At 47.4% G+C, this 13,898-nt stretch overlaps 1 protein-coding gene across 6 annotated transcripts in view; it reads left to right on the top strand.

The window, feature by feature from the left end:
* The first annotated feature begins 691 nt into the window (after positions 1-691).
* The window catches only part of WT1 (WT1 transcription factor), a 46,601-nt gene continuing 33,394 nt past the window's right edge, over positions 692-13,898 (top strand). For 2 of the 6 annotated variants that reach the window (XM_058688559.1, XM_058688557.1), the window contains exons 1-2: positions 4,249-4,385; positions 13,792-13,869. In XM_058688559.1, coding sequence (XP_058544542.1) covers positions 13,808-13,869 — 62 coding nt within the window. In that variant the 5' untranslated portion in view covers positions 4,249-4,385; positions 13,792-13,807. Of the gene's footprint in view, positions 880-2,657; positions 2,781-3,253; positions 3,357-4,248; positions 4,386-13,686; positions 13,709-13,791; positions 13,870-13,898 lie in introns of those variants that run through there. The other 4 variants (XM_058688555.1, XM_058688554.1, XM_058688556.1 and 1 more) reach the window with 4 other exon arrangements.

Below are 13,898 nucleotides of genomic sequence, written 5' to 3'. Positions count from 1 at the left end.
ATAGTGGTCTGGGAGTGAGGGCTTATGGTTTGTAAGGGCAGTCAGTAGTGGAGTGAGGACTGGGGTAGTCTCAGACTTAATGCGCAGGGGACATCACCAAGCCACCCTAGGGTCAATGCAGAGATCAGCTCTATAGAAGGGCCAAGGGCACTTCTCTTTGAGTCACTTGAGTATTTCGTTGGGGGACAGATTTTCCCCTATTCTGCCACAGCTATGGAGTCATCATTTCCAGCCTTCTGACCCCCTTCCTAACTGAGCCTGCTGTCCATTCTACCCCTCAGCTCTCAGGAGGCCCGGCGGCCAGGCTGTTCCCGGGTTCCTCCAATGCCCCGAGCGGGGAAAAGACGCGCGGAGCGTGTCTCGCCTCTCCTTGCGGTCAAGGTTGCACTCCATTCCCTAGCACGGACTAACCGTGGGAAAAGCGCTACCTTGGCCGATTAGAGCCTCTCCCTCTCGGGCCTGTACAAGGAGTCTTTGAATACGCTGCCCTTTTTCGCCAACAACTGTCCCTCCCTAGGTCCCCGCCCCCATGCTCTCAACGCCTAGACCAGCACGAGGCCCCAGGACAGCGCGATCTAATCAGTCCCGCGTCCGATAAGTTTCTAATTAAAAGAGCCCTCCCTCCCCTCCGCTGACGCTTTCTCCTCGGCCCCTCCCGGGGGGGGGGGATCTTGAGGGAGGGGGTTGGAGGCTGGCCTTTGTCCCCGGGTCTTCGTGTCCTGTAAGGTGGGGGGCCTTGGAAACCTCGCTGGACGCGGAGCCGACGCGGCGGGTGCAGGAGCTGCATCCTGCAATCCCACAGTTGGCGGAGCGCGCCTTCAAGAACAGCACCGTGCCCTGGGCCACAGCTTCTACTCATCAGTTCAGAAATGGAGAAGGGTTTGTCTAGGGACAATTTCTTTGCGGCTTCTGTTTCTCCTGTTTAAAAAATTTTCTTTCAAAATTCGGCCTTTTTTCTGCAAAATGTGGCACTGAGAGCCAAATTTCGTTCGTAAGCTGACAGGCCTCAATCGGGGCTGTGCCTTTGCGCCCAAAAGGAAGCCCAAGGTTCTCACCCAGCCCTGACAGCTAATGGGGCGGGGGTTATCTTTGCCTACTTAGCAGGCGATAGATTGAGGACTCTGGGGTCATGCAAATTATAAAAGCTTCTTAAGTTGTCAACTTGTGGCACCAAGCAGTGTGTGAGACTTGGCCGGCCTAGTACAATCTGGTAATTGGGACCTGTACCCACCCTCTTCCCCACTCCACTCCAACACATAACACTGCCCGGTGTGGGTAGGAGAGGCTGGGTTTTTGTTTTTCTTTGGGGGGTTATGTTTCAAAGATTGGGGTAATGGTCTCCTTCCTCTTTCCATTCTAAGTCTTCACAGACACTTGTCACAGACCCTCTGTCACGCCTGGGGCAAGAGTAGGGGGTGAGGGGCCTTTTCACCCACCCACTCCCCCAAAATTGAATGGAGTTTGGAGATCCAGTGCAGGGGCTGGGTGGGGGTGGGCGGGCACTGTGGCCCTGCATGAAGGCTGTGTGAGCGTCAGGGCAGATCTCATTCACCTCCGGTCCTGGACCCTCAGTCCTGAGACTCTTGGGGACTGCGTGTATAGAAGGGAGGGAATCCCACCAGTCAGTCTGTTCAGGGTTCCAAGACTGATCTTTATCTTAGCTGCAGGATGCTTTTTCCCCAGAGATGGCAACAGTTTCCCAAAAGCTGGTGAGGAATAGATTTAAAGCAGTTTAATAACAATTACAGAAAGAGATTACATTTTTCAATCAAGACACTAATCAAGACTTTTTTTTTTTTTTTTTTTTAAACCCAGCCTTTGGGGAGTTGGGGAAGAACACAGTTGCCCTTAGTTTTTCCGCAGGGAAACTGTAGCAGGGGACCCGGGCACTGCCATGAAGGGAAACGGAGGTACAGTCCGGCACATTCTAAAACAAGCGCCCTTCCCCGCCTGGAGCGCAAGGAACGTGGCCCCCACAGTGGTAGAGTTAGAGACGCACTGGGTGCGAGTTGGATCCGAGAGGGTAAGGAGGAGGGCATAGGACAGAGGCCGGCGGGGCCATCTGGAAGGGCCTCACCAGCTTTCCTGAGGGCCGTGGGTGTCGTGGTGTAGGGTCGCGCAGCTTCAGATAACGTTACTCGGTAATTACTCTTCCCATTTAAAGCCCATGCCGTTTAACTGGCTCCGAGTAATTAATGAAAGTTGGTGCGCGGTCCCCTGATTTACGGCTCCGAGTCAGCTCGGGGTCAGCCGAACAGATTCATTTCGCTCGCCCGCGCTGCCCCGGAGCAAGAGCCGCGGTGTTTGTTTTTGAAGAAGAACTTTCTCTGGCCAGCGGTTGGCGGTTTTCATACTTCACTTGCCCGAGGTTGGCTCAGAAGCAGAAGGCAAGGTGGAAGAAGACAAGGGTGTAAATGAATTGGAAAAGGCGGGGAGGTCAGGGTTTTTCTTGAGAAAAGGCGGGGAGCCGCTCCGAGGTCACACATTTGGGCTTGGACCAGGCTCCCCGCCGAAAGTTCTGGAGACCGGTGGGGTGGCATCACCCTATGCTGGGGTTTCGAGTACGGGGGCCAGGCGCTTCTCTACCCTGGTTCTGCTTCAGAATCACCGACCCAGTCTCACCCCTGACGCTGTGCTTCTCTCCGCCGCGCTCGCAGGATACAGCACAGTCACCTTCGACGGGACGCCCAGCTACGGTCACACGCCCTCGCACCACGCGGCGCAGTTCCCTAACCACTCTTTCAAGCACGAGGACCCCATGGGCCAGCAGGGCTCTCTGGGTAAGCAGGCGGGAATGAGGTGGGGTCCTTCTCTCTTTCTTCCATGCCACTCCCGTCCCCATAATTTCCAAACCACAGCAAATCGGGAAAGGGAGAAGAGGACATCTAAAGGGATTTTTAGAAATAATCAGCCCAATCTCACTCAATTTAAAAGAAAAGATTGAGTTTTGCCCCGCCCCCCCCCCAAGTATGTTAGGGACAGCTCCACTCAAACAAGCCTACGAATATGTCTACGTGTACTACGAAGTGGCTAATAAAGGACTGTGCAGTGAGAAGCTGATTAGCTCCTTACGATCTGCACGCCCTCTCTCGGCACGCGCCGGCATCCAGACCCCTTGCCCCCAGTTTAGCCGAGGAGACTAGCTGGGGATGCTCTCTGTCCCAGCCCCTGCCCTCGGCCTCGCCCCGCGCGTCCCCACTCCCACCCCGAGCCCTTGGGACGCGCTCACTCCGCTCTCCTCGGCTCTCCGCAGGCGAGCAGCAGTACTCTGTGCCGCCCCCCGTCTATGGCTGCCACACCCCCACCGACAGCTGCACTGGCAGCCAGGCCCTTCTGCTGAGGACGCCCTACAGCAGGTAGGAAGGCGCTCGCCACGGTGTTTGGGGCGCGCGAGCCGCCGGGAGCGGGAACGTCCGACGCGGGCAGCCCCGACTGCGGGCATGCAGGGTCCTGGAGGCAAAGGACACCTTTAGCTACTTAAAGCAAATTAAAGCAGATCTCCAGGCTCTGATTTGAAAGAAGTAGGTTTCCTCGTCTCCTGGTGTTCTTGTTTTTTTTTTTAAATATAAATGAGGGCGATTACTGTTTGAGCTGAAGAAGAGTGGGGCTTCAAGAAGTTATTTTTTAAAGGGCTCCTTATTTTTTAAAGTCCTTTTTAAAGGACTTGAACTCCCTCGCGACCAAAGATTAAACATGGACTCGACTCGCACTCCGGTCTTCTCCCGTCTCAGCCCCCTCCTCGCCCACTAGCCACACGGGCCGGCCTTCTCTGGGAGTAATTCGAGGGCGCGTACACTCTAACCGCAGCCTTCTCCCTACCCCTGTGCCCCAGAGTGTCCCGCTGCGGCGGCGCTCGGTGGGCGTGGTTCCCAGCTCCAGGCTCCGGGCAGGGACCGGACCCGGACTGTGTGCCGGGCTGCGGTCGGGTCGCAGCAGCGTCCTCCGGGGACACGGCTCCAGCCCGCGCCCGCCCTCCTTCCTGTTCCTGGGAGGCAGAAGACCAGCTTTTTTTTCCTTCCAAGCTTTTTTCCCGTCCCTTGTGCGTTCTCCCGGCTCTCCCTCCACCCTCCACCTTCTCTCCCCCAAATTTATTCTTCAACTTTGGGTGAACTTGGCCGGCATCCCGCTTCTCCGATAGCGTTGCCTAGTAACTGGTGCACACACCGGCGCGCGCGGGGCTGGAAGGTGGAGCGGGGGGGAGGGAAGTGGCCGCTCTCGGCCTTCGAGGCGGGGGATTGGGCACGCATTACCTCATATTCCGCCCCTCCCCTTCCCCCCACCCCGGTGCTACGGGGATCCTGATACCGACTGCCCCCAAATGCATCTCCATCCTCCCCCCTCTGCTCGAGGACCCGGGGCTGACGTCAAGGGAAGGAGGTAGTGAGGTAATGAAGGAAGGAAAAGCGCCTGCCCTGGGAGATTGGGTGGGGGGAATGGCCGCGCCTGGGGGACTTCTAGTCCCACAGGTGGAGGAGGGGAAGGAATCTTCGCTCCCGAGCGGGCGGCGCATCCCAAAGGCCGGGTGTGCTTATGAACTTGAGCCTGGAACTGGTCTGATTCCACTATCCGGTGGAAGTACAGGGTCGAGCCCCTTCTATTATGTATGCTTGAGACCCACGGACTTCGGAAACCTTTCCGTTTGATGGGAAAATCCGGCATACCTAATCGGATCTTGGATTCGAGATCACTCTTTTTAAATTTCCTTTCCTTTCCTTTCCTTTCCTTTCCTTTCCTTTCCTTTCCTTTCCTTTCCTTTCCTTCCTCTTCCCCTTCCCCTTCCCCCTCCCCTTCTCCTCCTCCTCCCCTTCTTTTGTCTTTCTTTCTTTCTTTGAGTGAGAGGGAGCAAAGAAATGCACAAAGATTGTACAGAGAGAGGTAGAATGACCACACCTTGTCGTCTTCCTTTTCATTCTCACTAGCTAGAATCTAGTTCTATTCTTTGGCACGGCGGGCCCAGTGTTCAGCCCCAAGCTCTCTGTTTCTGTGCTTCCCCTTGGTGGGTCAGTCACTGGAACGGGTGTAGAACTCACAACCATTCTCTGTTGTGGACACCCCTACTCCCACCCCAGCAAAATTGTGGTGGCAGGGTTATTGTCATCTTTGAGGAGCTGCTCCTGCCGGTTGCCAGGGTGGCATTGCTGTTATTCTGGTAGCCATTGGGGGCGAAGTTGGAATGGTTCCCCATGGAATGACTTTAGCCCACTCCAACCTCCGTGGTTCCTGGTTGGTGTCTTATCCCAGGCAGAGAGAAAGACCTTGATGCTGCTGGAGTGAGTGTCGTTTAGATGCACTGGGATACCTCCATGGGGCTTGGGGACTGGGAGATGTTGGAAGGGGACCATCAGAGGGGCTGAGCAACCTAGAAAGTGAAGAAGGTGGGGATGAAGTGATCACAGCCACTGGTTTCATAATTCTCTGCCCCTGTGGTGGATTCTGACTTAGTGCTGAAATTGTGGTTGTCTTGGATGTAGGAAAAGTCACTTGGGTTGCATTTTATAGGTGAAACTCTCACATTTTCTAATCCAGCTTTTGATCGGCCACTGTGTAAAGCAATTTTGTTAGGTTCATCTTTTGGAAATCTTTGCTTATCCCTTTCTTCTTTTACGTAATTGGATCTTTTTTTCTTTTCTTTTCTCTTTTCTTTTCTTTCTTTCTTTCTTTCTTTCTTTTTTTTTTTTTTTTTTTTTTGCCATTTATCCATTTTTGAGAGACAGAGCACAAACAGGGTAGGGGCAGAGAGAGAGACCAGACTGTCATCACAGAGCCCGATGCGGGGCTTGAACTCATGAACCATGACATCATGACCTGAGCCCAAGTCTGACACTCAACAGACTGAGCCACCCAGGCGCCTTGGATCCTTTTTTGGTTTTCATTTTTATATTTATGTCACAAATATACCATTTTCTTCTGTTAGAGAAAAAAATTTTTTTTTAATGTTTACTTATTTTTGAGAGAGAGAGAGAGTGAGAGAGAGAGAGCAGGGGAGGGGTGGAAAGAGAGGGAGACACAAAATCCGAAGCAGGCTTCAGGCTCTGAGCTGTCAGCACAGAGCCCGACATGGGGCTCAAATTCATGAACCATGAGATCATAACCTGAGCCCAAGTCGGAGGCTTTACCGACTGAGCCACCCAGGTGCCCCATGTTAGAGAAGATTTCTAAGCAATAAATCTCCTAAAAAAGGATTTGTGACCCCTGTAGGAAAAAAGTCTGCTCCCTTGAATTTTGTACTGTCTTTGAAATTCCATTCACCCTACATCCATAACATTTTCAATCACTTTTCAAAGATCAGATACAGTAATAATGATAGAACAGACAGGTATAGGATATTTTAAAACTGGTCATATGCAATTACTCCATTACGTCATTTCCTTTTTTCTTATTTCTAAAAAAAAGTTTGAGAGGGTACCTAAATGCTTTTGTGAATGCAGTGTTTGAAAAAGCATAGGAAACAAGACTAAATTTTAATCACTTAGTGGCTTAACTTTTGGGTTTTAGATATTTAGTGGTGCCTCTATTGGCCCCTGGCTCCATTCCCTTCCATCTAAAATTGGGACCTCCTGGGAAAGGCTTGCTTGTATTTTGTTAGCCTCCTTGCACTTGGCCCCCTGGGGCAGCCTGCCCAGCCTCTTCCCCACTGCTTTCCAAAGCTTCTGTCTCTCCAGTCTTTAATGTAGTCTCCCTTCCCAGAATAAAGGTAATGGTACACACACTAATATTAAATAAGCAGTGCACAATATGTATTTGCTTTGAGGAAATTCTCAAAATTCTCTCCTTGTTATACAAGTCTTTTTCCTCTCTCAGGGAATAGATCTGGGGAGTTATGTGTGAACATTTGTGTGTAGATGTGAACAGTAGTGAATAGAAAATGCTCACAGTTAACTTACGGGAGGTGATAGGAGATGGTTTTTCCCATCCTCTCTGCCCCCATATGAAGGTGGGTAGAGTTCTGTCCAAAGGTTACAGATTTTGGCTTCTCTGTAGGGGCCATGATCACAGCTGGGTGAACCATGCATGAGTCCTTTTAACATAATGACGAGGATTTATAGCATGCTGACTGTGTGTTGCTCGGCACTGTGCTAAGTGCGTCACTCGGTATACTCATTTAACTTCTGATGACTTTGTGAGGTAGGTACTCTAATCTTTATCCTACTGAAGAGGAAATAGATTCAGAGACGCAAAGTAACTTACTTTGGTCACACAGCGAGTTAGAATCAAGACCAGGACTTGATCCTCAGTCTCTCTGACTTCAAAACCCATCTGTGCTCTGAATCACTGAGGGATTCCAGACCACCAGCATCCTCCACCTGGAATACTCCCCTTATACAATCTGTGCCAACACTGTTGCTGATAAGTGTGAAGAGCAAATGCTTATATAGACTTACTTCATCCAGACACCATTCTAAACACTGTATCAGGATTGACTTCTTTAATCCAGATGATGACTTTTTGAGCCAGGTAATAGGTTATCGTCCCCATTTTATAGAGGAGGTCCTGGGAGGTGAATTTGCCCAGTATGACACAGTAAGGTCCCTGATTTCAGGTAGTGAGGTTTCAGAATCCATCCTCTTACCCAGTGCACCCTGCTGTCTCTCTTGATGAATAAGTGCCATTTTCTTTCCAAAGGTGGCATCTGTCCGGGGCCTCAGTAGAGAAAGGTCTTTATTTCCCAGTAATGAAAGAAATCCCATTATCCGTTAGTTCTACCCATAATTTTCAATAGAAAGCCCTTAATGGATTCGGGGCAGTTTTCTCCCTGGTGAGTGTTGTCAGAAACAGACTTTCTCCTGAAGCCCTCATTCAACAAAGTCTGTCTTTCATACTTCAGACACCTCTAGCTTAGCCTTTACTGCTGGGGTGAACTGCTGGGGGTGAAGTTCAGTCAAGGCACCTAAAGACCTTTCTCCCCATCCCTCCAGACCTAGGAGGAATGACTGCTTGTAGGGCCACTGTGATTGTGCTTGCTCACAGGCAATGTTCCAGGAGTGGTTGGACCCCATGCTCTCCTGAGGGGAGACAGTAGTAAAATTCACACTCACTAAGCACAAAAACTTTCCCTGATTTCTGCCTAAAACAGGAAGCTAGCTGGGCCTTCTCTGCTCACGTCCTTTGAATCTTCTTCCATAAGGCCTTCTGCCTCCTCTGCTGGCTGACCTCAGTTGAGCCCCCGATCTCTGACTATGCCCAGTTCATGGGTTGATTTTCACAGCTACTTGTGAAAAGGAGTTCTGTGCCCTGTGTTTGAAAAATCCTCCTCTCCACACTATTTTTTAAAAGATATTCTAGTCCTTTCCCTTTCTTCTTGCTCTTTTATTAGGTTTGCATATCCTTATTTTTTTTCCTGGAAGTTTATTTATTTATTTTGACAGAGGCAGAGAGAATGAGTGGGGGAGAGACAGAGAAGGAGGGGGACAGAAGATCCAAAGCGAGTTCTTTGCTGACAGCAGAGAGCCCCATGCGGGGCTTGAACACTGGAACTGCAAGATCATGACCTGAGCCGAAGTCCAAGTGGGAAGCTCAACTGACTGAGCCACCCAGGCGCTCCTGCATATGCTTCTTTAGCAAATCTGCTACCAGTTTAAATGAGGATATTTCCTTTTGCCCCTTACTAGGTAAAACTGCTCCCAATTCGGGAAGCAATAATTACTGATTCAGATATTTTTAATTGAATGTTGACAATTCAGGGGTGCCTGGGTGGCTCAGTCAGGTAAAGTGTCTGACTCCGGCTGGGGTCATGACCTCACAGTTCGTTGAGTTCAAGCCCCACATGGGGCTCTGTGCTGACACCTGAGAGCCTGGAACCTGCTCTGGATTCTCTCTCTCTCTCTCTCTCTCTCTCTCTCTCTCTCTCTCTGCCCCTCCCCCGCTCATACTCTCTCTGTCTTTCAAAACTGATAAATAAAATTTTTAAAAAGTAAAAAAAAATTTAAATGCTTGAATGTTGATTCATGAGCGACGAAGTTGAGAGTGGAGGCTTTTACCAGCAGATTGTTTTTCATGTGAGAGAGACTTCCATAGCAGGCATAGAGTTTCTGGGGAAGCCAGGTCTTTGGGAAGTGCACTATATACTAGTTAGGTGGGCTTTCAACATAGACATGCGCCAGAGGACAGCTCATGCCCAAGGAAATAATATTATATTCAATAACACTTCTTTTCACTTGCGAACATATGTACATTTACATGGTGTACAAGTTTCACTTAAGACAATACTGATATTTGTTTCCCACATAGGTAGTCATGAAGACAGAAAGGTGAAATGGTTTCCAGGGGTGGGCAGTATCAAAACCAAAGACTTGAAACGGACTTGTCTCCAGGGAAGGGGAAAAATCTAGTTTCAAATATTCCTGCAACTCTTGTGCTGACCAAGTGTTTATTAATAGAAATTGAATCCCCAGTGGGTTTTTCTTTGGTGAACTGGTGAGCTGGAGAGAAATAACAATACCAAGAGATTGACTGTAAAATAATTATTCACCAGGGCCTGCTGGGCAGAAATTTCTCAACAGGCAGCCTCTATGGCGCCTTGGGGGGAAGAACGCAGGAAAAGGGCAGTGTGGAAGTCTGGCTGCAGCCTCTTTTCCTGAGCCGTGGTTATCAGGTAGAGAGGTGAACCCACAGGGGCCTCTCTGTTGGTGCGGGACAGGGCTATTGCAGCAAAAGCTGGACATCATGAATTCTGATCACAGATGGCAGTTATATCTGCATTTTTCTTGGTTGGTGTTTTCTTTTCTCATTCATCCATCCATTCATTCATTTTTTCCGTCAGTCTTCTGGGGGAAACTCTTTACTTCCACCAAGGTGCTACTCTGCCAGCTGGCAACCATCTGGCAGAGGAAACGCTGGTCTTAAGCAGGTTCGTCAGCTCCATTCTACTGGTGACGTGAATTTTCCTACCTTGTTCTACTGAATATATAGTAAACACTCTTAAAGATGAAAATGTACTTGAATTACACACACATTTGAAGAGCGGAGGAGTCCCAGCCCAGATACTAGCTGAGGGCTCTCTTTCCTCCTTTCTTTTTGTGTGGAGGTCGAGAACTCCGTAATACTGGAGTCCAGGCCAAAACAAACTCCATATGATCTACTACCGATTTCCTTTTAAGTTGCTCTTTTTGCTAGGACTGACTTCCTTTTATTTTACTCCAACTTGCATTAATCCCAGTTACAGAAGGTTTTTTCCTCTCTCCCTCGCTTCCAACTTCAAACATTTCTTACATAGGAAACAAGGGGCTTTAAAAAAAAGTCTACGTAAAAAAATATAAAGGATACCGTGACTTTTGGAATATATTTTGGCAGCCTGCAATTGCAGAGTTCACTTCCGAACAGGGTTAGATGGCGAGCTGAAATGCCTACGTGACCACTGTGGTTGCTTTGAGCCAAACCACCTGCTTATCTGATCTCCTCTGGGAATGAGGTGGTCAACACCTATGGTGCTTATTTAATAATTAGATGCTTTATTTGTCAGAGGCCATATATTCCTTGACCAGTGCTGCCTCTTTCTGTGGGTTTTCACGATGAAAGCTGGGTGTTGACCGATTGCCCAAAGAGATCAGAGCTGGAGCATGCTTGGGTCCAGTATTTTTAGCTCGGGTTCACATTCTATCTCCTCCCCAGCAGAGGAGTTATTGTCATTGCTGTCATTGACTTCCAGTAAAAAGGTGGTGCCAGCCAAAGCTGACGGACGGAACCACTGAGGAACTTCAGCCAGCAGAAGGCAGGATGTGGTTAAAATTGTGCTCTGATCCTATCACTGGACTCAGGAAACCTATTAGTAGGTTGGGGGGTTTCTAAAAGTCCTTCTCCCCTATTGGCCCATCCCATCTTCTCTCCCTTCAAGAGGATTTGCAAGCTGAGCTATCAGGACCACTAAAACAAGAAGTGGGGCTCCTCCTGCAATCTTGGCATAGGATTCTTAGCTGAAAAGGACATGTTGGGCATCTTGCATGTTTTAACTTTTCTGGAGACAGAGAAAGTCACAATGCTTCCTGGAACATGTTCTCTTTCACCTCCAGACTTGTCTGTATTATTATTGTATAATGATTACTATTATTTAAATGGTAGACGATGAGCTTAGAGGCCAAATAATGCCAGGATGCCTTCAAAGGGATGCGGCAGGTGAGGTGGGAGCATCAGGCATGTCTCTGAGCCTCAGTCTTTCTCTGATAAATGGGGATCATCACTGTACCTGCCTCACAAAATTGTGGGGCATATTGGGGAATGTGTGAAAAGTACTGTGAAAAATTTGATAGATTAGGAAAAAATTAAAATTTATGATCTGTATAGTCTTCAAAGAGCCATTTTTAGGGCTTTACAACATCCCTGTAAAGTTAGAATGATTGAGATTAATATTTCCATTTGGCAGATGCGGAAACTGAGGTGCAGTGAGCTGAACTGATTGGCTCAAGGTCTTAAAACTTACAGAGCAGCACTGTCCAATAAAACCAATGCAAACCATATTTATAATTTGGAATTTTTTAGTAGCTGCATTAAAAAATAAAACAGTGAAATTAATTTTTAATACATTGTATTTAATTCAAAATAGTCAAAATCTTATTTCAGCGTGTGGCACTAGCCACATTTCAAGTGCTCAATATAGCCTTGTCTGACTAGTAACTATCTTATTAGGGCAGTATGGAATATTTATTAAGCACACACTAGGACAATACATACATGGAAGACATAGACCGAATATTTGAGAAAATTCGCTTTCTGGGGGCTGAGAAAATGGCCTTAAAAATATTTTCTCTTTGGGGTACCTCCTGATAGAGACCCTTAGGAATCTACTGGACTACTCTTTAAGTCTGTGAGAAAATTCCTAAATCATAAAGTTAGATATTTGGGACTCATTAACCCATGTGCATAAACTTCTGTCCCTTGTCTTGCTTCCCAGCTCTCTTGAAAAGTATGGTCTTAGTCTTATGCAAGGATGAAATAATTTCAGAAAGACCCCACATCCCAATAGGGCCTAGGAAAATTGTCAGCCGGAGCTGAGTGATTTTAGTTGGTGAACAATTTTTTAAAAATCAGTGACAAAAATACAGAGCTGCCTGGGGAATACAATGCCTGTTGGCTGAGATTAATGGCGAGATTAATAAATGGATTGCTTGATGAAAAGGCGCAAGAGAACAAAAACCAGTAGAGATTGTGGAGGAGGCTGCTTATTAATGAGCTGTCAGCCCAAAGAAAGTTCACGAAACTCTTCTGTGTTAAATGCAGCAGGGCTGGCACTTCTAATAAAAATTGGGGTCCTTCAGGAATTAATTACACCAGCCTTACAGCAAGAATTTGTGGAATTGCGAAACGGTAGTGGCACAGACCAGCACGGGCCGCTACTGCAAATGGAGAAGCTGCAGGAGAAACTAATCATGTTTTTTCATTGATATGTAGGATATTGTAGTAGCATAATAGCCAGTCAGACATGAGGATGAATGATGGGGTCCAGATAGACACTGACTAATGAAAGGACACATAGTTCGAGTTTGAAGTCACTTCACGTTTCATATGTAAAAATCCCTCCTGGAATCTGATTTTCCCCTTATCCTATGTGCCCGCCATGAAGGAGTTCCAAATCATTTTCAGAGTGATTATGTGAACGGCAGAGGGACTGGGCCATGATTTATCAAGCTATGCCTAGAGGGAGCACGGTGTCCATTTATTCCAAGTTGCTGCAATCTCCCTTACCCCCTCCACAAGTTCCCAGTCTGGCTAGCCTGACAATACCTTCTCTTAATTAAAATTTGGTGTTGCCCCTGCCCAATGAAGCAACCCAAAGGCATGCCATGACAAGACAGAGATTGTCTAGGTTTGGGGTCTGATACCGCAGGGTAGATATTGAAAGCTTCTCTCTCTTTGCCGTGAAGGTAGAATGAAGGTATTCCTCTGTAATGTGTTTAGACCAAGGGTTCGCAGACAACCCATTCATCTCTAGGTCTCAAATTTCGTAATTGACCATGTCGGTTCAGGACTAAATGTATTCTTATCACAGCTTGGTAATTAAGGAGATTTCTGCTCATTGATTTATGTGCCGGTTTTCTAGGAGTGAGATAACTATAAGAGGAGAAGAGAGAACAATTTTTGGTTGGTTTACATGAGAGTGTACTTTCTCCTGTGGAGTCTTAATGTAAACGATCAGAGATTGTTTTCCTTCTTAGAACTTTCTAGAACAAGGGCTGGGGCCTTTTTTTTTTTTTTTTTTTTTAACTCCATTCAACTAGTACTAGGGTGATAAATTTTCTAGAGAGTGATTCCTTCAGTTGTGCATAGACTTTATCATCCTCTTCCTTTTGCTTGTCACATCCTTCAGTATTAGACCATCCACCACACATCACTCTTTGACTTTTTAGACCCTCATAATCCACATGATACTTATCCTTTTGATTAAAACAACTTAATGGCCTTTTCACGAATAATTAATCTGCCATCTTTTTACTTTCAGCTCCAGGCTTTTAACTTTAATGTTGAGTTATCCAGCCTGTGTTGCCTTTCAAGAGTTCTACTCCCTTTAGCCTCTTCCCCTGAAAGGTTTAATACCTCTTTAGAAACTTGTGTTTGCTGTACTCAGGTTTTTAAAAGGCTTCCAGATTACTCTCACAGCCTTTCTGCTGTGTGTGAAGTGAATAACTGTGCAGGAATCAGTGGGGTGAGGTGAAAATCGTTTCAGACTCCCATATTCTGTCATTTTGGAAAACATGAAGGCTTTCGTTACAAAATAAAGGTAAACCTCCATTGATTTTTGAAGAAATAGCTGTATATCTTTTTGTAATTATGTGTTTTTAACTCTGGATGTTTTTCTAACAGTGACAATTTATATCAAATGACCTCCCAGCTTGAATGCATGACCTGGAATCAGATGAACTTAGGAGCCACCTTAAAGGGGTAAGGTTTTCTCTGTTCCATGGCCCTTA

Source organism: Neofelis nebulosa, chromosome 10 (genome assembly GCF_028018385.1).
Source record: "Neofelis nebulosa isolate mNeoNeb1 chromosome 10, mNeoNeb1.pri, whole genome shotgun sequence".
NCBI lineage: Eukaryota > Metazoa > Chordata > Mammalia > Carnivora > Felidae > Neofelis > Neofelis nebulosa.
The sequence above is the reverse complement of the archived record's forward strand: the minus strand, read 5'-3'. Positions and strand labels throughout refer to the sequence as shown.